The sequence below is a fragment of the Drosophila tropicalis genome, unplaced genomic scaffold, assembly GCF_018151085.1.
Source record: "Drosophila tropicalis isolate 14030-0801.00 unplaced genomic scaffold, ASM1815108v1 contig_443, whole genome shotgun sequence".
Classification (NCBI taxonomy): Eukaryota; Metazoa; Arthropoda; class Insecta; order Diptera; family Drosophilidae; genus Drosophila; species Drosophila tropicalis.
Window position 1 is genome coordinate 2072416 of NW_027172907.1, and position 25427 is coordinate 2097842.

The 25427-nt window shown below is 39.2% G+C and overlaps 3 protein-coding genes across 9 annotated transcripts; 2 read left to right on the plus strand and 1 right to left on the minus strand.

Moving 5' to 3' along the window:
- The first annotated feature begins 151 nt into the window (after nt 1-151).
- Plp (Pericentrin-like protein) lies at nt 152-25427 on the plus strand. Of its 7 annotated transcripts, XM_068286554.1 has the most exons (14): nt 152-294; nt 5451-7472; nt 7537-8415; nt 8484-8624; nt 8831-9106; nt 14456-14581; nt 14657-15814; nt 16052-16219; nt 17530-17547; nt 17660-18331; nt 19823-20548; nt 20633-22800; nt 22872-22982; nt 24559-25427. In XM_068286554.1, exons 1-14 carry the CDS (start codon nt 268-270, stop codon nt 24932-24934), a joined length of 8868 nt encoding a protein of 2955 aa, XP_068142655.1. In that variant the 5' UTR covers nt 152-267; the 3' UTR covers nt 24935-25427. The 7 variants fall into 7 exon arrangements, with proteins under 7 accessions (XP_068142655.1, XP_068142656.1, XP_068142658.1 ...); XM_068286555.1 differs by lacking the exon at nt 17530-17547; XM_068286557.1 differs by lacking the exon at nt 8831-9106.
- Nucleotides 12409-13539, plus strand: Or71a (Odorant receptor 71a). The gene is made up of 3 exons (XM_068286289.1): nt 12409-13083; nt 13146-13412; nt 13486-13539. Exons 1-3 carry the CDS (start codon nt 12409-12411, stop codon nt 13537-13539), a joined length of 996 nt encoding a protein of 331 aa, XP_068142390.1.
- LOC137574306 (protein new-glue 3-like) lies at nt 23388-23740 on the minus strand. The gene has a single exon (XM_068286566.1). It carries the CDS (start codon nt 23688-23690, stop codon nt 23400-23402), a length of 291 nt encoding a protein of 96 aa, XP_068142667.1. The 5' UTR covers nt 23691-23740; the 3' UTR covers nt 23388-23399.

Genomic DNA, 25427 nt, shown 5'->3' on the forward strand with positions numbered 1-25427 from the left:
CGTAAAACATTTTCGTCTACACATAACCTTAAAAATCAAAAAACAAGCAAAAAAATTTGAAATCGTTTTTGTATTGTGTTCGTTCGAGAAACGGAATCAAGTTGAATATAAATATGCTTAACTGATAGTGACAAGTGTTGTTGGCCTCAAATGTTGAATGCAAATCAAATCGGCTAAGGAACATCATACATATGTGACACCATATCAATCTATACATACATATGTGCATATCGTATATAGTTCAAGTTTATTGAAGTGCACACAAACATGAATCTTTATACGATATATGACTGGGTAGGTAAACATCACTAAAAATCGCCTTTCAATGCCTCTAAATAGATTCCACACACGCGTTCCACAAACATTTAAATGCCGTCTTAATCCGTATACACACACATATGTGTTCATGTGTGTGTGTGTGTGTTTGTTTACAACAAATCGAAAATTAAATGCGCCTTTGAACTTTCATTAGACAAGGCACAAGGCCCTTTCCATAAATTATATTTCAAAACTACAGTAAATATTTCCTAAAACAATCAAAGGATTAAAAGCCTTAAAAATGTTCTTACATAACCTTAAATCAGCTTTTAAAAAAGGAGAGAATTTACAAGAATTTAATTTAAAAACTTTTGTAAAATCTTTAAAAACTCTTAACTTTACGAATCTGTAACTTTGCCAAATTTCCTTTAATTGAGATATAACTTTTAGAAATCGATTAGAAATTGGCGAAAGTACAGTAAGTAAGTATTCTTAAACTTTCTGAATCTATAATTTTGTAAATTTTTAACTGATTTTTTAGTTTATATATTAGTTTTCGTATTAGAATGTAGTTTAAGTTTGCATTTAAATCTCCAAAACTTACATATATTTTGCCAATTTTCGAAAACAAAAATCGGATTGAAAATAAGTTAGATTCAATCGAATTAGATTCGAAAACAGAAATAATTGGTTTAGAAATCACAGAAGGATTAATCAATCAAATAAATAACTTTAACTTATTTAATGCTACTTTTTGTTGTTGTCCTTAAAAGTTTAAGTATAGAGAAAGATCAAGTTAAACATAAGGAATAGAGGCGAAAACCTATACAATTTGTTGTGTAGATACGAATCCGAACTGTATTTCATTTGGGATTGGCTTATCAACATAATGATACCTCAACAAATGATGCCCACAAATCCATATACATACATGGATCCCTGTCTCTCTCTCATATGGCTAGCGATGGTTTTAGTCCACAAACATGTTGCCCACCAGTCAGCGAGTAGTCAGTCATTCTGTCGCTCAGTCGCTTATGTTCCACATTATTTTTTTGTTTATAAATAAAAAATGGGAGCGCGCATTTCGGTGCACGGAACCGCTTGGAACCGTTGCCGTTGCAAATTTTCTCTGCTCTCCGCTCTTTTTCTTTTGATATTTTCCTTTTGGATTGACTGGCTGGCTGGCGGGCGGGCTGGCCGACTGACTCTACTACTGCTGAGTGATTTGAATTGAACGTCGTTTATTTATAAAAGAACTTGCACTGCAGGCGGTCCCCTGATTCGTGTGTTCCGTCGGTTGGTGTGCGCGATTCATCAGATATAAGAAGGGCGCGCTGTGATACCAATATACAATATATACAAATATAGAGTTATCATCTCTCATGTGGGAGAAGGGCAAATTATTTGCATATTTAGAGAGTATTGCACAATGCTGCCAATTAAAGTAATTGATAAGTAAACAATTGTTTTTTTTTTTTTTCAAGTGACAAACAAAAGCGCATTTAAATAAATTAACATAGAGAAAAGGATGAGCCAAATACATGTGAGTTTTAGTTTTCGAAAGTCTTCAACAGAAAGGTGTCAATAATGAAATAAACTATATAAAAAGGACTATGCACTCATCTGACATTTGTGGCAAAATAGAGTGAAAACTATTTTGAGGCAAAGTTTTGTGGGATTTATAGACCATTTGATTACCAGGAACATTTCAGTTTGCAAATTCGAGAGGAGTCCATAAATCAAATCATTTATGGGGCTATTAAGGATTGAGTACAGTGAAACCAACTTCAAAGTTAAGCTTAATGCTTAAAGAAAGTGAAAAAAGAAAATAGTTGAAATTTATGTAATCCACATTGAAATGTTTTATATGTACCTACATATATATGTAAATACATAATTAGTTCTTATGAAATGGTTCTAAGTCTTGAGCAAATTCCTGTCAAAGTTCGGCAAATCTTCCTTCCATTTTCCTTTTTGGCGCAGAATTAAGGAAAGCAAAAATGGGCATGAAAGAAACTTCTATTATCCTTATATGTAAAATCGGTTAACACATAATCATTTTGGTGGTTTCTTCGATGTACGCACGAGAATGACAGTCTCCTCTATTGTGTTTCACCGTAACAGCCATTAATTTGTGACGCGTGCCAATATTTTTGATATCTATGCATATCCGAATATATGTATATGTATGTACATATGTATATATATAGTTTTATGACAAAATCAAAACCCCCTTTAACTAATATGACAGGTTGGGCTAGGTCTTCCTGGCATCGACGTGCCTGAAGTGTAGTGCCTGAAACCCCATCGCATCTTAAAATCAAATAGCAAACTGTGTCACACCCAAATAACAAAAACAATGAAGGAGAGAACAAAAACAACATTCGACTTAATCACACGCATACAACACGAAAAGAAAAGCGAAAATCAACTTTCGAACGTAACCATGACAATATGGGCAAAAAAAAAGGAAAAGAAAATAAATATGTTATCCTTTAATGGGTGCCCCAAAGGACTAGCCCCCGAAAAGGACTAAACGAAACGAACGAAGACAAGTTCAAGGACGTTCGTTGTGCATTTTGATAAAGCCTGTGGCATAACTTGGATCTGATTCAACAACTTTTCGTTTTTGGGTCTCAATGCATGCAAAAAGTTACTCAAGCGTTTAACATGTTGACCCACATGGCGTATGCGTAATATGAAATAGCAATTGCAATTTCCATTTATGATTAGTTATTGGCCCTCTTTCTCTCACAGTCAGGCCAGGCCAGCCAAACCCAGTTCAGTTCAGTTCATCTTCCATTGCATCCGTTTAATTAGATTTCCAGCTGACAAATTCCACGAAATTTCATCAGTCAAAATGATGCTTTGGTCTCACCTTCCATCCAATAGATGCACAGATCACTCAAGTGGATAGAGAGAGAAAAAAAAAGAAGAAATATTTTTTAATTAATGCCTTCAATTCTAAAAATATATAACTAAATGAAAACGTAACATATGCAACTTCTCTCGGCAGCAAAAAAAAAAAAAAAAAAGAAAATAAAACCTGAACATTTCTAATTATACAAGAAATAACACACAAAACGTAAAAGATACAACAACAACAACAAAAAGGGCAAACTACCAAAACACAACAACACACTCGCAGCTGCAATCCATCAAATAACGCGTGTGGGCAGATAGAGAGAGAGAGTCAACCACCCATGCCCAATCTTCAATCCTCTATCCCCAACCCCAACCCCAAAGCCATCTCAATCTCCATGCTGCATATTTTCCAATAAACACTTGAGATGCAGGTCAATTGGTCGGGTTTGGCACTAGTTGAAGAATAGAGGGGAAGATGCTGAAGCAGCGAGATCATTACATCTCTTGCCCAATATATGTGGATTGCTATATTTTGCTCCGTTTATACAAACATCATCTTCTTAAGCACCTAAATCCCTTGCCCTCAAATGAAATCCTCCTGACATCGACCAACCAGGGTGACATTGTTACAATGAAAACCATTTTTGTTGTCTTAAACATATTAGACGAACATGTGTGCCACTTGCCACGGATGGGCCAAGTGGGACACTCTCAGAATATTTATACAAAATTTTGGCAACATCTTTTTTGAATACATTTCACTGGGTCGCACATTGTGCCATAAAATCACAATGATATACTTTTGAAATCTTTTAGCAAATACTTTACTGCACATTTCGGTCAGCTATATAAATTGATGGCTTCCGATTTCACTTTACCAAAAGTATTTCTAAACTTCTACTCAAAATTCTCTTGGCTAATTAGGAGCATTCCAGCATTCTTTTTGACCATTTGATAGCAATATTAATTAGTTATTTTTTAGCTATTAAGGAAACTATGCGGATGAATTTTTGTAACTAATTATTATATTGGGGGACTGTATTAACTTTGTATAACAAATGAACTGTATTGAGATAACATTTCTTTAAAATTGAACCAAAAACTTTATTGCTGGCCTTTTAAATTTTGGTTTAGTTGTTAGTTTGGATGGTTGGAATGGACCTTTTTCGTGAGGTTTTGAGTAAAAGACTTCTTAAGTCTCATTAATTTTTAGAATTTTTGAATTCAAAAACAAGAAAAATAAATAAAAAAGCTAGCCTGAAGTTCCTTTCCCCCCCCATCAATAAGTTTTCTATAATAATTTCAGTTTCTTAAATATTTTGTTTTATTTAATAAAATTTTTCTATATTATTAACGTCTTCCTTTCTGTCTTATAAGCATTTGACAAATATAATCTCCAAAGGTATAGAAATCTATAACTTATTATCATATACATATGTATGTATGTATATATATCTTGTTGATGTGATAATCGGCAATTATTAAGCATATATTTTCTGTGGAAAAAAGGGATTTTTGTTTATATTAAAACAGATCTCTAGCTGTCAGTATTCCAAGGATTCCTTTCGTTTTCACACAGACAGTCATCTTAGCTGGAAAATAGATCAGGTGTTAGTATTTTGTTATAAATAAATGTAAAACATTTTAAACGAGAAAAATTGTTTTGTTTACATAAAGCTTCCTGAGTGTTTACAATGACATAACAGACTTTGTGAGTCGTCGTCCCAACTTTAAGATACCATGCAACAAGAGAAAGAGCTTTTTGAAATTTATAAGATTAGGTTTATATATCTTAAGTTGCACACGATATAATACCTCATATGTACCTAAAAGCATTTCGAGAGTTTTCACACAGTCTTAAGATCTTGGGTTTATACGGATATGGTTAAATAATTTTGATTGTTAATGATGCTGATCAGATAATATATGTAGTTATTTACCCTCTTTATGGGGTCCTTCTCTCTGTTATACAAATTGACCACTTTAACTTGGTCTATGGGTGCGTGGCAGATACAATTTAATAAGCCGATTAGGTGTATGTAAACATTTGCTATATGACAAACCTGCTATATCATGGCAGCGTCAGAAAATGGGACAAATTTTGAGAAATATAGCGAAAAACAATCAAGCAAAAGGAACTATATTAAATTAAATATTTTATTTTTCCTATCGACAGCCATCTAAACATTATTTTGAAATGGAATAAACTAAAGACTATATGCCGATGATATAAATTTGTTTCTGATTGTTGTCTTTAAGAAAAAAACACACATCGATTGATGATTAAGAACTTGGAGTAAATCATTTTTTTCGTTACTCATTTACAGATTACTTCACTGCTGCGTACGCACAACGGCAGCGTCAGCTATAAGGCAATCGAAGCATCGGAAGATAACGCCGCAGCAACATCTGTTGCCGCTTCACCAACAACAGCAACAGCAGCAGCAGCAACATCATTAGCAACAACAACAGCAGCGACAGCAAATGGAATACGTTCATCTTGTGTACAAAATGTGGAAGTTGAGTTTGTACCCACACTGACATTCTTATTCGAAAAGCCAATCCCGCCTGAAGCAATATTAGAAACTGAAAAAGACGTCAACGCACAGACAGAGCATTCGCCTTCAGAAGGGCTGCAACATGAGGCCAGCAGCAATAATGTTGACAATGTTGACTCTGACAGTGATAACGACTCAACGCATACATATATAATCTCGAGAAGTAGTTGGACAACAACGACAGCTACTTCGAGCAGTACGCCCTACGCTGTTACATCTACCGATACGTCAGAGCTATTGAGGCAGCAGAATAACTTGAGTTTGACAGAGGAGGAGGAGACGGTATCCTCGTATAGCATAGAACCGCCCACAAGTTCCATGACTATTGATATGGCGGAGCCGCAGACATCGATTGCAACAACAAGAAGTGAGGCTACTTCTAGTGTGGATGTGGTGGCAACTACAACGACAGCAACAACAACCACCACAACAACTAGCAGCAGCATTGAAGAGGACATTGAAGAGGCCATTGAGATAAGTGAGGTGGAAGAGCAATTGGAATCTCTGTCGGAGGCGGCGGCTTATGCTAGGCCAAAGCAGCAGGAACAAAGTGCCAAAAGTTTGAGCAAAAGCAGCGAAGAGTCGGATGCTGAGGAGTTTCGTATTGATGATTCCCAACTCTCTGGTGGCCAGTTGGCCCAGCATTTTATAGTTGTTAATGAAACAGAGGATGAGGATGACGAAGAGGAAGAGGAGTTGGAGCTCGAAGGAGATGAGAATATAGAGATTAATGTAACCGCATCCTCGGATGATGATTTTGATATTAGTTTGCCTTTAGAGCAAAGAAATGTCATCCATTCACGTCATGACACAGACGATGGTGAGGAATATATCAAGGCGACCAAAGGCGCTGAGCAAGTAGATCAGATCGATATCACTCCTGAGGCAAGTTTGAGTCATCAAAGCACCACACATGACGTCTCTGAACTGGCCGATGAGCAGCAACAGGAGAATGATGAGCCGACACAAGCAACGAGTCAAGAACATGACAAGGAGACCGATGAACAAGATCACTCATTGGAGGAAATTGTGGCATCTAATCAGTCCATCGAGGTCACCTACGAACCGGAAGAAACAACCAAATCGTCACAAAAATTGGAACTAATCACCGACTTGGATGCGGAAGAAGAAAAACAGATTCAAATCATTGAGAACAAAACGGCCAAAGCATTGACCACTCTGCAATTACAAGCCGAATCCTTGGAATTAACCATGCTCGAGGTGGAGAACGACGACGATGGTGATGAGGATGACGATGAGGAAGACAATTCATTGCAGTTGATGAAATTGCGTCTTATGGCCATGAATCAGCAACAAAGTCTGTTGGATAATGCAGCCAAATTGTCGCCCACTGAGACAGGAGAGGCAGCAGACAGAAACAGCAGCCAAGAAATTAAGCAAATGGAACGTGTGCCTCTTAGCAATGAGTTTAGTAAAGATGTCCTAGAGGACATCACGGAGGAAAGTGAACGTTTAATGTCTCTCTTGTCCACTACCACCATAGAGGAGCCATCGCTCGAGGAGTCAAAGACTCTACAACAGCCAACTGTGGCTCAGGTTGGCAGCAGTTCGAGTTTGGTCAGTCTAAACATGCTCAAGCAATTGGAGGCCAAAGTGCAAGAACTGAGTACGCAATTGGAGACGAAAGACAATTGTGTAGCCTCGTTGAATATGCAATTGGATGCGGCGAGACGGGAGTCTAGTACGGGGCCAGCTTCTGCCAGAGATACCAGCTCTCTGATGACCAATTCTACAGAATACCGCACACTGCAAGATGAACTGGGCGGACCGGTGAGCTTATAAAATAAATAGAAACTAGTGAAAACAATTCTCACTTATTTGCTCTTATTTTCAGACCCTGGACATTTATGTGGAAATGTCACGACGTGATGAGACTATAGCCAAGCTCACCGAATCGCTGCAGCATTCCTTAAATAGTCGCAATCAACTTCAAGTGGATGCCAATCGCCTTGCGGATGAGCTACAAGATCTGCGCCGTCAACTTCACGAGGCCTTGGAGACTGTGAAAAGATCTAGCACCTGGGAACCGGAACCAAATGCTAGTCAACGGATCTCGGAAATTTCAATGGATTTGATAAGCGAGAGTGAGGATGATCTGGATCAACATTTTCTCACCGACAACGAAGCGGATCGGGCATCACGCAGTTCGAGGGAAAGGCAATTGGCCTCGGTCAATGATTTACTACATCCCGATTGGACACCCGCTTTTAGCAAGCAAATAGAACAATTTCAAACTTATCTGTTGCCCAATGAGCAGAAGGTTTTCCAAATGGTCCAACGCAAATTCGATGACTATCTGAATCAACAATTGTCGCTGGCCAAAGAGCAAAGTGCCCAAGAGATGAAGATTTGTCGCGATCAATGGGAGAGTGAGAAGCTAACCAATGAACAAACTCAACAGGCAGCCCACGCCAAGCAAATGGAGGAGTTACGCAAATACTTTGAACACAAATGCGCCGATCTGGAGAAACAATTCTCAGATGATGTCTTCTCGCACAAATCGCAACATTTAGCAGGCGACAGCTCATCGGAATGTTCCGAAGCAGAGCAATTGCCTGAAGAGGGAGCTACAGCATCACGGGAGACTTCACCCAGGAAACGCAAAAGGGCTGAATTATTACTCAGTCCCAGTCATCGTCAGATCACACCATGTGGACTGGATTCCCTTGGTGAAACTGGCCAAATCACAGGCACCAAAGATGGCAATCACAATGTGAGTATAGATTTCAAGCCCAAAATAAACGTAGTCCAAGCCAAATTTAACTCCATTCCCCATTTCAGATATCCTTGGAGATAGCTGATCTAAAAATCTTCTATCAAACTCACATACACGAACTGAAGCGTGCCCATGAGGATCAAGTACGCAAACTAACGGATAGAGTTAAATTCTATGAACGACGTTTGGCCGATGATGATTATAAGGTAATACATCCATACATATGGAGACCATCTACCTGATATCTACTTTATAATCCACTGCAATAATTGTTGCTGTTTGTGTCATAATCAACTAACTTTTGTACCTAACTGCCGTGCATGTCTTTTCTTGTTTTCAATTTTATAACCCCCTCCCACTTAAAATAATTAACCAAAAATCGTTGTAACTCTACCTGGCCAAAAAATATAAGAACGCATCCAAACCCGCACCATTGTCGAATACCTGCGATCAAGCCAACAACAATGACAACAGCAATGATGATCATGTCGATGAGGTGGGAGATGGAGATTTGGCTGGCCAACAGAATCCCAACACTTCCCTCATCATAATCGATGAAGATGAATTGAATTTCCACAATGAATCGCAAGTGATCCAGCGTATTATTGAGGAATATGAGCGAAGATTACAAGAGCAGTTGGCACTGGCCCGACAGGATATAGCCAATGAGCTGGAACAGCAAATTCAGGTAAGAGCGAGAGAGAGGGAGAGCGCACACACAATTAACCAACTGCATGTGCATCCACAGCAAAGTGAATCACCAAATAAAATTTTATTTTTAATCTTGTGCATGATCCTAAAATGAAGATTTGCTGAAAACCGTATACCAAGTACCGTGAATATCGCATGTTTTGGGGTGTTGGCAAGAGATCTCTCAACTTCTCCTTGGCGTAAAATTGTCTTATAGTACCTTTAATTAGGTTCTGCCCAGGGGCGACTATTTTTAAAAGACACTGTCAATGATCTTTCCAGTAGTCACCAAATAGGGAGTGATCCCAAGTACATACACGTGTCTTCGACTATCCAGATACATATACTCCATTGATTGCCAGGCATTTCTTTATTCTGGTGTGTATGTGTGTGTGTGTGTGTGTGAGGGGAACCAAAAATAAATAAATACATACAAGCAAACATACATACATACATATGCCGAAGGTCAATTCGAGTAGCTGAATTTTATACGTTTAGTTCAAAAATGTTCTTAGGCTATGGGTAAACCTTTAGTTAAATACGTTTTATGTCCCACTTATGATGTCAAAAAATAACATATGGGGGGAGTGCTACTTTTTGTTTTATTTTGTCTGTTTGCCAACATTTCTATAGTATATAGAAATATTTTCTTTGCAGATATGCGTCTTAATTATACCCTTGACTATGGGTAGATTTCTTTTCCAATCAAGTAGAGAACACATACACTTGCCAGAAAAACTATCCCTACACCATGACAAAAATAACAAATAATAGAACTGAAAAGTATGAAATTGCTATCCATATAGTAATTGTCGAATATTTTTAAATCATTTTTACATGATTTTATCATTTTAAGTTAAAACTTCATATAAAAGGATCAGAAAAAGTATTCGTACAACGAAATTTAAAAAAAAACTTCTTATAAAAGGACGAAATTTAAACTTAAAAGGTATTTAAAAATCTAACATATACATACATAAATAGGTACATATTCCATAATGCGATGTGTTTCATCATTTTCTATCCACTCGTTTTGGTTTCTGAAGGACTTTTGTAAGGATACTCCATGCTTACCAGGTTTAGGCAGATGTACAAAGCAGCAGTCAAAAAAACATACACATACAATAGAATTGTATATCCTTGCATTTATAATTCATTAAACGAAAGGATGTCAGCGAAAGTTTAGAGCTTTGTCCGCAAATCTGTATATATCATGAAGGATCCTTGAAATCAGATTGAACTTAGAGACCTAAGGGATAGACTTCTCTTCGGAAGGGTCTTTTGCAATGGAAAAGTATTCAATTTATTTGGAATCTTATTCCCCCTTTCCCCCCTTTTTTTTGACAATCTTTCGTGTTGTCTAAACAAACAGAATTCACACCACTTTAATAAAGTCAAAGCCGGAAGTATTTGGGGGTATATGTATGTATGTGTATATAGAGGAATATTGGAGTTAATTAAATAAGAGAGTTGCTGCAGTCCAGCTCCAACACATTCACCCACATTCGACTGGCAAACGCTCTTGCGCTCTTCCCTCAAAAAAAAAAAAACAAAATTAACGATCATAAATTCAAATTAATTTCCTCACGCACTCATGCCCAGAGAAAGAGAGAAAGAGAAAGAGAGAGAGCGAGAAGAGTGTGATAGAGAATGCGAAAGCATGGACGCTCTCCCTCTCGCTCTCTCTGTTTTTCTCTCTCATTATATATCGATCTCTATCTGTTCCGACTGATCTTCGTTTAAATGCCTGCGTGCCTGGGTGAGCCTGTTCAGTCTTTTCCGTTACTTCACGACGTACGGACGCGGATTTCTTGAGTGGATTAATTAAATACTTACTTACATATATTGAAATATATTCAAAATACATTCGAAAACACATACATATGTACATATATGTGTGTACAGTTCAAAAACTCATTCTATTGTGAGAAAAACTCAACATTTGCGTGAGAGAAATTCCTCAAGTGGTTTGCGAGGAGCAAATATAAATATCAAAATAATTGCAAATCATTGCCGCAAAAAAGCGGTAAAATAACAGACAAAAAATTTGAATTCTAAATTGACTTGTTGTTTATTTTGTGTGTGTTGGTTTTTTTTTTGTTTGTTTTGTGGTGTTGGGCTTTATTAATTCAATTTGAAAATAGAGCTAAATAATTGTGCGTATAACGGACATTTGAATTCAAATTTAACGGGTTTCTCCCCGTCAGTGAAATATTAATAACCATTTGGAAAAACTTCACTCATACATGGAAAGCTGAATTTAAATGTAAGCACCTTTTAAAGTTCTTGAAATGTTTTATAAACTATATATAAACGTATTCTCCAACTAATTTTGATTGGAATGCTTCAAACTTTGACCGGTTTTTCCTTAGTCGTAGATCTGAAACTTTTAATGGTGAATTTAGAGTTTTTGAAATTCGAATATCTTTAGCAATATGGCTCAGATTTTCTTGAAATTTTTACACAATATTCTCAATATATTAGAGAATCGAAAAACTAATTTTTTAAAAATTTCATACACTATCAGAATGTTGGTTACAGGAAAGTAAATACATATAAGCATATCCAAAGTATTAAACGTCTTAAGTATGCATATGTTCCCAATCTTATATACATATGCAGACAGTAAATGTCTACGAACATCTTATGAGAACTTATTTGCCCTTCAATCATTCAAACATCTTCAAAAGATCAGTCTAAACAATAACAATGTGCACTTTGTCAAAAAACAAAATGTACAAAACGAAAAGTCGTTGCCCTTTTCTTTCCATAATCTATAAACAGTGTCGCGTAGCCCACTCCATTTCATGCCACTCCATGCCGCATCACATCACTCCACACCACAATTCCCCAACCGCAGTTCCATGTTGGATGTTATTTTTAAACCAAAAATCAAAAACACGACGTGAAAGCAAACATTTCTATTTTGTTTCTAATTCTCAGGATATTGAGTATGTATTTCCCTAAATTGATATCGATTTTCAAATTATCAACCAATATTTTTTGCTAAGTGAATTTTAATTGAATCCTTTTGGATACGCCCCCAAAATGAAGCAATTAGCTGTGATTAGTCTTTAGATCGAAGTATTGGTATATAAGGATGGCGTATGCGATGAGGGCTAATCAAAGTAAACTATGTATTTCGATAATATACAACCAGCTCGAACTCTAGTAGGAATCCTAGCCTTCTGTGGACTGTGGCCCGATAGCAAGTTAACCCAAAATTCAATTTGGACCCGAAGATGCTGCAAATGGCAGCCCTATATAGTACATTTCTTTATAACACTCGCCCTGAACATTATGATGTGGATGGAAGCACTATTGAGTAATGATTTTATGCATACGGCGGATGTTTTATTTATTGCCCTAACGGAGACGGCATTGATTTGTAAAATATTGAATAACTGGCACTATGCAAGGATGGCGAATAGCATTCTCTGGGAGTGGAGTCAAAGCGAGAGATTTATTCTACAATCGAAGGAGGAACAGGCTCTCGTTCGCAGAGAACAACGAAAATTTGTACGAATCACCATAGTTTATTTCATTTGCAGTTTGGGCGTGGTTCCCTGTATATTTCTGTCGGCCCTGTTGAATTATCCCAACGAGCTACCATTCTGGATGTGGGTACCCTTCGATTGGCAGCAACCCCGGCTATATTGGTATCCCTATCTCTATGAACTGATCGCTGTCCCATTCACCTGTGTCTCGAATGTAACTTTGGACCAGTTGAACTGTTATCTTATGTTACAATTATCCCTATTCCTACGAGTGTTGGGCATACGTTTGTCCCGACTCAATCAGACTAATGCCGGCAACGAGGACGAACTCTATTGTCAGTTTCTCCAACTGGTTCAACTCCATCGCCGACTCAAACATCAAGCCAATGAAATTCAAGCGTTCATCTCAAAAAGTACTCTAATACAGATTCTGCTTAGCTCGTTTATACTCTGTCTAAGTATATATAGCATGCAGATGGTAAGTTTCCAAGCACCTACTTGGGAGTCATATTCATTCTTATTAGGTCACATTTCTCGTAGCTTAATGTCTTAAGCAATCCGGGCATATTTGCGGCCATGGCACAATATTTATTTGCAATGACCATGCAAATCTTTTTGCCCAGCATCTATGGCAATGCGGTGACCTATTATTGTAGTCAATTGCCAAATGCTTTGTACTCTTCGGAATGGCCGGAAATGAGTGTCCGTATGCGTCGCCTGATATATTCCTTTATGATTTATCTAAATCAACCAATGAATCTAAAAGCTGGAGGCTTCTTTTGCGTGGGTTTGCCTTTATTTACAAAGGTAATGACATCTTTCCGAATCAGTGGACTCTGATGTCTTGGTCTCTAATCTGTTTGGTTCTTCTTTTTTCCAGATATTAAACCAGTCCTATAGTTTATTAGCCTTGCTGCTCAATATGAACAAATAGATCAAGTTATTGTCAATTTCTAAAAAATTGCAAAAGTTTTTATGGTTTCTTTCCTTCTCTTCGTGGAGATTTATGCGAATTTCGTGTGCCTCTTGTTATGTAAAATGTCTAAAAATATTTCAGAACTGCAGTATGTATATATGTATGTATGTACAGTACATACAATATGTAAATTTGATAGAAAGTAGCACGAAAGTGACGAAAATAAAATGCAAGAATCTCTCACAAAAATGTTTCAGCTGCCCAATGGGGAAATATTCATACATATGTATGTATAGCTGAGGCAAAACCTTTATACAAATGCAAAAATTTTCCAAATAAACAGAACTGGCATAAAACTTTATGTTTATATTGGGGTGAACAAAGAAAATAATCGAGAAATTATTTTAATCAGCAGAGGGGGGATCATGAACCCGCGAATACGTCACGGAGAGACAGCAGATAGGGACAGAGAGAAAGAGATAAGCCAGGTCGTTCAATTTCAATTTAAGTCTCATTTAGAAGCATTCAAGACAACTATTCAATACTATTCAATTGATTTTAAAGCCGCCCCCTTGAAATTGCTTCTCTCCAACTACCCACGCACCGCAAATGGGTGGAGTGCGGAGTGATGGGAGGATGGCACATTTACATTAAGATTTATTCCCTTTTTTCATTTCATTTCATCTCTTTTAGAATGTAAATATTATGGCTTAATGCCACTCTCCGTCAATAAACAATAAATATTTATGCTTTCTTTCCGTTCTTTCTTGTGGTAAAAGAAAGTTTTTCTCTTGAAAGCCAGACCAGAACCCCGATCCATCTGCCAGACGATTGTCCCGTCCCATTAATATGTTGCAACAGATTTTAACACATTTTCAGTTTAGCTGCAACAATGTTAATGTAAACAAGAAACAATTTTTTGATTATTTTTCAGAATCTGTTGTCAGAGAATACAGTGGATGATCAGCATTGGCCCAAGGAATTGATCTTGTTAAGGGAGAAGTTTACGGCGAAAAGTCAATTGGAGATTACCCAACTGAATATCAAACATGCCGATGAGGTAAGTAACCAAACAATCTTGATGTCTTTTTTCAATCTATGTTCTATTTTCTGGCCCCCTTTCATATTTTATTAGATGTCTCGCCTGAAATTGGAATATGAGAAACAATTGAATCGCAAAAATAAACGGCATTCGACCTTCGATTCGGGTCGTGACCTAGAGCAGGTGATCAATGAGCGTGATGGTCTGCGAGAGCTATCGAAATCTTTTCGCAGTGTGCTCTGTCGCCTGGCGAAATGCGTGGCTAATTGTGAGGAGGATTTGAATGCCACTCTGTCCGAGGAGGTGCAGCGATTGCTTGTTCATAGTCGCAGCCAAGATGCAGGCGAGGATTTGGAGCAGACTCTGAGTAGCTCTCTCAATTGCACTGCCTCAAAGTTGCGCCTAGTGCCCGATGTTCATAGCCTCTTGGAGGTGGTGGAGGATCCCAGTCTATTGCAGTTTATTGACAGCAAAAGCAATGAGGAGCAAAGTGAGGATTTCGACTTGAATGATTGCCTGGAACGATTGAAATCCGAGGCATCGTATTTGTTGCACCTATCGGAGGATCTGCATAAGCAACGTGAACATCCCGATCCTGTTGATGAGCCGGAAAAGCAGGAGCATGAGCTTTGCTGTGAGGCCGAGGATGGTCTAAAGACCACCGCAGCCGTGGCATTGCCTCAGCAATTGCTATCAAAGTTTTTGCGTACCAACTCGCTGAACGATCAATATTTGGGTGTGGCAAATCAGAGGAAAAATAGCCAACCGGATTCAATAAAACCGCACAGTTCGTTGCCAACTGATCTGCAGCAGCAGGCTGGCAATGCCTCTGAGTTGGCTTTCCAATTGGTGGAGCTGAAGAATCGTCTGATCAAATCGGAAAATGATCGTCAGAAATTGCAACAACAACTGAATCACACTATTGATCGGAATGCAGAACTGGGGCAAGAGTTGCAGGCTCTGAGGGATCAGCTTTCCCAGTTCAATTCCCTCAATCACACTGACTATAATGAAGGCTATGGTCTGGGCTCGATGAAAAGCAATCAAGAGCAGGCACTTGATCAGTCATCGGCCAGTTTTATGGCCCTGCAGGAGAAGGCGCGCAATTTGCTTTCGTCACCAAGTAAACAGGAGACTCGGGATCAGGGCAATGCTACGGTTATATTACTTCAAATGATTGAGGATTTCTGTCGTGAGGGCGACAAAGTAGTAGAATGCGGCAAAAAGGAACGCGACGATTTGCAATCACAGGTGAGTGTTGGGCAATTAATTGAAAAGGAAATCCATTCGTTTTCCTTTCCATTTGTTTATCCATTCCGTGTGTTGCACTCTCCGCGAGTCGCGAAGAGAAGGCATGTGATTAGTTCAAGAATAGTTGATGAGTTCAAAATATACATATTTATTACGTATGTAAGCAAAGCTTCAATTCCTCTTCCCCTTTGCTAAAAATACCCATACACACCCACATATACATACATACACACACAGATTGACACCGCTGATAAGCAGCTGAAGGATACACGCCGATTCCTGGAGGATCAGGCTGCTGAACGCGAACAGGAACGCGATGAGTTCCAACGCGAAATCGAGCGATTAAAAACACAATTGCGTGACAAGGAGAAAGAGCACAGCTCCTATGCCAATGCCTCCGAGGAGGTGAGTCAGTTAGTTCTTGCCTCTGGGACATCTTATTTTCAATATATTTCTATGGACTTGTCATGGGCTTGGTATCTTATAGTGTTCATTTGGTTATATACATTTTGGTTTGATATTTTCTTTCTTTATATACATACATACATATATAGACAGGAACAACCTCTTTTATCTGTGTATAGTGTATAGCTCGATTTATGCTGTGTGCTGGATATTTGAGGTTCCACTGTACCTATATATAAACATCTTTTGGCTTGGTTTGGTTTTCTCTTCTCTTTCACTATCTATTTTCTTTTCTTTTTTTTTTTTTTTTTTTGTTTATTATATTTTACCCAATGTGCTTAAGTTAAGTAGGATTAAGTATTAATTTGAAAATATTTCAATTATACCCAAAACAACAACAACAAAACACTGCATGATCAGTACTTTTAACAATTTGGGTCCATTTGTTGCACTTTCACACTTTGATTGCACAAATTTACTAGTTATTATTGGCATGCCGAATATACTCACTCCGAAAAAACATTTTACAAAATCATTATTGGCACCTGTTGGGCATAACTTTAGCTAGATCTATTCCATTGATGGAACACCATGCGTTCGCCTTTTGTTATTTTCTTTCGATTGGAGTCAAGGGCATCCCCTGGGCGTTTTTATATACATCTAGTAGCTGATATGTATAAGTATTGGAAAGCTTTTGTAAAGCATGTGCGGACATATTTATAAACCGAAATACATACATACACACATATACATTCATATGTGTGTAGACTAGGGAAACACTTTATGAAATTCCCATTTTCCGAAAGTATTTTCTCAATTCATTTTCAATGTCAGCCTTGAAAATAACGTGGATGTTAATAGTTTTGGATATAGCCGAAAATTCAATGATGAAACATTTGAAATGTAGTCAAATTATATAGAATTAAATTAAAATTGTTATTGCCTAATAGTTTAATACTTCAATCCCATGAATTCCCATCCCAAACTGAATGAAATCTTCGCATATTCTCGGCTAATTAGAAATCTAAATAAAGGCCGGAATACCCAGGACCTTTCAAGTTATTTTTATTTTTGTTTTTAGTTTTCCCATTTCGTTCATTCAATCCTGAAAGGGTTAAATAAACTCTGTGAATCTTTTGATCAAACTTAATGTGAAACTAATCTCTCAATTCCTAACTCTATTGCATGCACTCAAAAACCAATTCGAAAATCAATCAAAAAAACAAAACTAATTGCACCTTTCGCACAAAAAATGTTAAAAAAAAAAAAACGAAATTGAATCTAAAATAATAATAATAATATAATTGAAGATAACAAAGCAGAAGCATGTAAGTTGTCACTAATTTGAAAAACGCACACCACACACCCCACCACCCCGTGTCCAAGAAGATAAGTTCCAATTAAATTAATTGCATATTTATTCTTTTCCTAATCTCTCAGTATGCCCAACTGGAGTCCCAGCTGCGCGAAGTCAACCGTCAGCTCAGCGAATCCAACTCGAAGAGAGATAAATTCGAAGTGGAACTCAAGGCCTCGATTGACAAGATTTTTGTTTTGCGTGAAATCATTTCGGAGCTGGAAACTCAAGTGCAAACCAAGGCTCTCAATGAACAAGTCCTTGATGAGAAGGCCAAACAGCTGGAAGACTATGTGAGCCATCAAATGCGTGCCAATGATGCGCTGCAACAGGAAGTGCATAGCCTCAAGACAGACATAGGCGAAGGCTATCAGACTCGCATACGCCAGCTGGAAGATAAGCTGCAACAGGGTCGTCCATCGGCCGAACAGAGCATGATCCTCAATCAGGTGGCTGAGCAATTGCGGGATATTGAAACGACGCTGGAGCAGAAAACAAAAGCCCTGGAATCGCTGCATAATTCGAATACAGCATCCAATTCCTGCAGCTTAAGTGCCACCGAGGATGTCTCTGTTCATGGTAGCAAGCAGCCACCCACGGGCGAGGGCTCCTCGCCATCGCATCCTTCGCTCTCGGTGGAGGGAGTGCAGCGGGTGGCCGAGAAGCTGGATCGTCATACACGTGTAGAGGAGGCGGCCATCAAGCGTATACGTGATTTGGAGATGCAAGTTCAACAAACACGTGCGGTTCGTGTGGTGAGTAGCAAAGCTCCAAAAAGGGCAAACAATAGCTATAGTCATGGTTCGTGTCTCGGCTAAACTAGGTGGGGTGAATTCGTGTTTTTGAATTCAACGGTTAAATTTAGATGCTGGCAGAGAACGATCAAAGCATTGCTCTTCCGCCGCTTATCGTTGGTTGTTGGTTGTCGGTTGTCGGTCGTCGTCTGCTCGTTTAGTTGCCTTCGACATGGCACTAAGATCGGTGGACAGTAGCGCGCAGAAATGATAGCAACTCTGAATATTCCGAGAATTTATTTATCCAATTTGATTAAATATATAATCTAATAAACCGTTTGCGGAGTGAATAATGTTTGCTCGTTCCAACTTCTCTCCGGGTTCGAGTCCCATACGAGTGAGTCGTCTTCTTGTAGTTATTAATAAATGTATACAAAACACGAATATATACATATGAACACTTGATACATACATATACAATGTACATACATACATCTATTCATTAAGAACGAGCAAGGTTTCTACATTCGTTGTGTGACAAATGGGCTGACAATTGATGAAACTCTCTGACAAGGGCAATGAAAATAAAACATAAATAAATAAAATAAATGCATTTGTTATGCCACACGGCGGTTGTCATAATATTTGTGAAAATTTTTCAATTCATATTGCCAAGTTAGTTACTCGAAGGCAACTATTTGCGACTATATACATATGTACATATATGTATATATGTAGGTGTACTAGAAATTGGCACACTTGGCCTGTCAAAAATAGCTGCCATTCCTCCATTCTTCATTAAATACGCCCGGTTTGTGCTACTTCAAATTTGATCAACAAAAAACACACTGAAATGATCACAAAAATAGTCCACACACAAATAGAGTGGAGACACCACCACAGCCATTCCCATATATCCCATTCTTAAAATCAAAAAAGAAAACAAATCACTTGGCACCTTTTGCACCCTACATCTATAAGTATTCAAGCACCTGTCCCATCTCCATCAGCCGTAAAGTGCTGCATCTTTCGTCGCTCCCTATTGGGACTATAGACAAATGGTGTCTAATATGGTATGTAAATGCCTCAATAAGATCTTTCTTTATGCTCTGGCACGCTCCTTATTCAAGTGGAGTGTGTGTAGGCTGGAGGTGGAGGTGGCACCCGCATCTCAGATGCAAACTATGTAAACAACAAGAACAACAGAGAAAGATACAAGGAGATAGAGGCTACTGTGGTAAACTGTGATAAAATAGAACTAACAAACAAATGAATAACCATAATAACTCTTTAATACGCATTTCGTTGAGACTTGCCACACTGTGCAGTGCATGGAAATGTGTAGACACTTCAGGCCGTTTCAATCTATTTGGATTGGCAGTGCAGCGCAGCTTCTTTTTTAATTAAAAGTCTGGGGCAAGGGTTGCTGGCCATTAGGTCGGCCATTGACTCCCTTATAACTGGCCAAACTATGCATTTATTCGCCCGTTTGCTTTCCATTTCCATCTATAGGAACTTGAACATGAACGAGATTCGCTGCAGGGCCGCATGGATGAACAAACGCATCGTATTTCCACCTTGCAGACGCGCCTGGAGGAACAGCGGCAGCGGGCGGAGCAACTGCATCGTGCCGGCACTTCAGATCTGCATGCACGAGTCCATGAACTTCAAGGCGAAGTTCAAAATCTTAGCGAGAAGTTGTCTGCTCGCGATAAACAAATGACCACATTGCGGGTGCAACTAAAACGCAGCAAAGATGAGATAACGAACCTGGAGAGTGAACTAAAGGTTCGCCATAAGCCCGATCGATGTGTGATAGAGCGATTGGAAGGGGAATTGCAGCAGAAAGGATCAGAAATACATAAGCTTAAGGAAAAGATACGCACTGAGATGATCAATCGATTGGCCCTGCCAGATTTGATGGAAACCATGCTGGCCGATAAGAACGATGAAATCGATCATCTGCGTGACCAATTGGAGGCCAAGGAAAAGGAATTGCAGGCGGCGCAAGATCTAAGTCAGGCATCGTCGCCAGCAGCGGCTGGTGGAGCAGAGAAACATCAACAGGATGCCAGCACGAAGCTGAGTGCACGTACACTAAGCGACATAGGATCCATTACAGAGTTTCCGGAGCCGGATGTGGAACGACGTGCGGCAATGCGAAGCCTCAATGCTGCACCCTTCCAATTGAGCGATGCTGCGGGCAGCGGTGGCAACCACTTCCTGCAACAGACAATGGTGAGTAAAAAAAAAATATATACATCCAGAGAGAGCGAAAGGGTTGAAGTGTCACTAAACTTTGCACAATTTTTTTTGTTGTAGGAAATCTCCAAAGAGGCTGTGGCCAATCTGACACTCAGGCGTACAGATGATTTGAGTGGCTTCACTGTGCCCCATCAAGTCAACACTTTCGAGAATCCGCATTACTTCCAGGGTATAGCAGCCCAGAGCAGTAGCAATATGATGACTCCAGAGCTGGTGCCGCGACAGATCAATTTCTCGAATTTAACCGAGGATTCCAAACTTAAGACACCCAGCATGATGCTAATTCTGACGCCGGAGTTACCAAAACCCACAACGCCGCCGGAAGTTGAAGAATTGCATGAAAAGTTAACCATAATGGAGAAGGAGAAGCAACAAGATCTCGATGATATGACAAAGAAACTAAAACAAATGGAAGAGCAACTCGATAAGGAGAAGAATAAGCTTGTCATGCAAGAGAGAACGCTGAAAGACTATAGGGAGACAGAGGAAAAGTATAGACTACGCATTGACTCCCTGGAGGAGAAGCTTTTGGAGACAACCAGTCAAGAAGCGGCAGAGAAGGAAAACCTACGCAAGGAACTCAACTGTGTAAGTGCCGCTCATGCCCAGTGCGAACATGTTCATCGGGATTTGGTACTTAAACGCAAACAAGAGGTCAATAGCCTTAACAGTGAGATTAAAGCCAAAGCAGAGCAACTGCAGGCAGCCACTGAGAGATGCCGAGACTTGGAACTGCATGTCCAAACGCTGGAAAGGGATTTGGAACGTCTGAAGAATAGCGAGCACAGCTCAAAACAGTATTCAGTGGATGAGATAGCCCAGCAAGTGGAAAAGGAATTGAACTACTCAGCCCAACTGGACTCAAATATACTCAAGGCCATTGAGAGCGAAGAGGAAAATAATCTGGACAAGAGGCAGCAGCAAAAAGAAGTGCAGACTGAGGAAGAGCAGCAACCCGGCACTGGTCATGGCTCAGAGGATGAAAATTTTACGGGTGAACGGGAGCTGCTCAATCAGCTAGAAGCGGTGCGTGCTCAGTTGGCTGTGGAGCGAGAGCAATGTGAGTCTCTGAGCAAGGAATTAATGGGTGAGAAGCAGCATTCTCAGGAAATACAGGAGCAAGATGTGGTCATAATTGAAGCTATGCGAAAGAGACTGGAAACTGCTTTGGATGCCGAAGATGAGCTGCACAAGCAATTGGATATGGAAAGAGAACGCTGCGAGAGACTCCAAACCCAACTGACCTCTTTGCAGAGGGCAGAAGGCAGACGAAATAGTTCTCTGCTGCTGAAGTCACCTGGCGAATCGCCACGTAAGTCGCCACGTGCTGATTTCGAGGCAGAATTGGGTGAGCGGTTGCGAAGTGAGATCAAATTATTGATGGCCCAGAATGAAAGGGAAAGAGAAAGATCAGCAGATGCCCAACGAAGCAGCGAGCGGGAGAAGCAACGCTACGAAAAAGAGCTGCAAGAGCGCATAGCCTATTGTGAGCGGCTCAAACAGGAAATGGAGAAACTGGCCAGGGATAAGGACTCGGCGGAGCAGGAGCTAGAGCATTTCAATGAACGCCTTACACTGCAGGCCAGCGAAATAGAGAGTCTGGAATCTCGATTGGTCACGCTGCAAGAAGCCGAAACTCGACGAGCCAACACAAGGACACGCCAACATCAAGAGTTGACCAAATTGCATGCAGAGATCCATGAACTGAAGGGCAAACTACTAGCAGCAGAATCCTCTCGTGACTCTCTAGAACAAAAGATCACACAATTGCGCTTTGACGTGAGCCGATCTGCCCAACGGGAGGCTAAGTTGGCCGAAGCATTGGCCCAAGCCAATGATCGTCTGGCCCACAGCACAGATGACACAGTGCCGGCCCAGTTTTTGCAGAAAATGAAAGAGATTAACACTCTGCTGGCGGAGAACACCCAGGAGAATCGTCAAATGGCCGAGACCGTTCAATATCTGGTCGGTGAGCGCATTGCTCTGCAAAAGCGATGCGAAGAGCTGGGTGCTAATGGCAATGTGAATGAACTGGAAGAGCGTTGCCGTCAGCTCTTAGGTCGCTATCTGCGTGTGGAATCCCATCGTAAGGCGTTGGTCTATCAAAAGCGTTATCTAAAACTTACTCTGGAAAGCTATCAGGCCAGTGAACAAATGGCAATGCAGGCAATAGCCGGCGGACAGGCCGCCACAGTACAAAAAAGGCCTAAGAAAAAGTTATTCAAGTAAGTCTCACTGAAGCTGCTCTACCCCCGGAATATGTAAATTCTCACATTTTTTGTATATTTTATTTTAGAACTGTGGCATTGGCCATTATAGCCATTCAGCGCATCAAATACATTGGACGCATTTGGCACACTGGCAAGCGTATTGTCAGCAAATCCGTGTTTACCATCACCCAGCAAAAGTAAGAGATCCACAAGGCAATCCTGAGCAATTATCTGTCCATTAATTAAGCTTCTGTATATACGCTATCCTCAACTATCATAACTATCATCCTTCTATATCTTTTCCTTAGCTCTAAACTGCCCCTAGTGACAGTCAATATGAAAGTTAAGCTGAGTAAAGGCGATACAGCCAAGAAATAGTCATTGTGTGTGACCAAGGTCTGCTTCCCAACTAAAAGCACTGACTATTCACTGAAAACTAAAATTATATGTAGATCAATCACCAAATAATCTAGATAATTCCTACAAAAGGATTGTTGATAGGCTCAAAATATTGACTGCCATTTTGTAAATTAGCTGGTCACCATGGATGAAATCACATCAAAAATTTAAAAGGAACACAAATCTTTTCTTCAGGATTCACAAATATTTTATTTTTAATTCTTTCTGCGGCGCACTATGACGATAGTTTTGTGGCATGTCTTGGGATGGCGACACTTCCTCTTCGGTCTACGAGTGTGGCACCAATTGTTGCCCTTCCAGCATTTCTTCTTGTGCGTCGTTTTGTCCGTTGTCGTTGTTGTTGCCGATGAGGAGGTTGTTGTTGTAGTAGTTGCCTCAGTGGTTGTTGTTGTCGTTGTAGTTGTAGTTGAACTACTAGTCGAAGATGCCGAAGCAGCCAATTGAATGGACAAAGCAATAAGGGCAAAGACGATCAAGAACTTCATTTTTAATTAGAAGGATACAAAAGGAATTCTCTGTTCGATTGATTGGGTTGAGCTCGTTGAGTTATCTAATTTAATTCAGTCAGAATTACGTCTATTTATGTTTCTAATTATCTATGCGATGTTTCTGTATACATGCTGCTTCGTTTGTTTGAACAGCTGCATCGCCTGACTTACCTTTTTATATTGATAAAGTTACAAATAGTTGATTTTTACTAGCGGAAATCTTGTTCAAATATTTAAATATCTGTCAATCGTCACAAGTTGTACAAATTCGGGGATTTATTTAGTTTTACACAGATTTGTTCCAATAATGAATCGTTCCGGCTAACTGACTAACTGGCTAACCGTTTACCCATTATACATATAAACATACATATAATTCGGAACTGCTGTCTAAATATTTTTGTCACATATCTAAGGAAAGAAAGACCTATGAATCTCATTGTGTAAACAAAAATGTTAACTAGGCTACACAAATGTAATGAAAGCTATGTATATTTTTACGATTTGATTTCCCACTGCTAAATATGATTTTATTATAATTCTGATATTGAATATGTAACCAATTCATCCATGGTAACTTTCACGATTCAAATGAGATTGTAAGCAACATGTAGTTATTTTAGTTTATATTGAAGACTTTCTTTTTTTTCATTTTGAATTAGATCACCTTAAGCTTTTCATATTTTTATTTGGCATATCTTAGGTCTAATGGTAATCACCTTGACCTTGACTATTGACTATCAACAATCCTCGTCCTAATTCTTAATCTTTTCTCTTCTCCACCCATTATTGGATCTCTAAATCACTTCACAGAACTCGCATTACAAGTTTTGCTGTTATACTAATTGGGTTTTTTTATTTATAGGAATGTACCTGCTTTCAATGTGAATGCTCCGCCATCTCCTCTCCCTGTGGCCAATCCGAAAGTACCCACCAATTCCAGTAGTAGCAGTAATACCAATAATATTGCGGGACGACTCAGTTATGCTCCTGTCTCGCCACCTTTGGTGACTTTTAGCACATTGCAACCCATTGTGCTGCCCCAGGATTATGCTCTACAAGTGCCATCGTCATCATTGAGTCATAACAACAACAACAGCAATAGTAGTAATAATAATAATAATAATAACAACAACAACAATTATAATGAGAGTAACCTGCCCTCGTTGGCCAAATTAGATTGGGCCACGACCACCACACCACAGAAGCAACCGAAACGAGCGCAACCGCGACTTCATTAGCCTCTTTGCGCCCATATCATAAGACCCCCCCCCAGACCATGTGTAACCATGTTAGTGTTAAAGCAATTTTAAGCTGTTTTTGATAGTTTACCTAGTCCTAAGTAAGGGTCATCTCCCGACAAGAAACCACACACACCAAACTTAGCAATGTAATTTGATGAATATGATGTAAATGTTATTTGTATTTTTGTAAACTTAAGTTTTTTTTTTTCATAAATTTCCCACTTACTGTACCACCCACCCCTCGACCGTTGTCCCATGTACCCAGTATTTCTTCTTTTTTTTTTTTTTGCAAGTTAGTTATTTAACCTTTTTGATTTAAGTACCGACTGTATACATAATTATTCGTTCTATAAGTTGATTAAAAAACAAACAACAAATCATACATGATTATTGCTCTATCCGATTTGCATTTCTGTTTCATCTTAAATGTGCCTTAAAGACCATCATCAATAATTGTTCAATAAAACAAAATAAACATGTTGAATTCAAA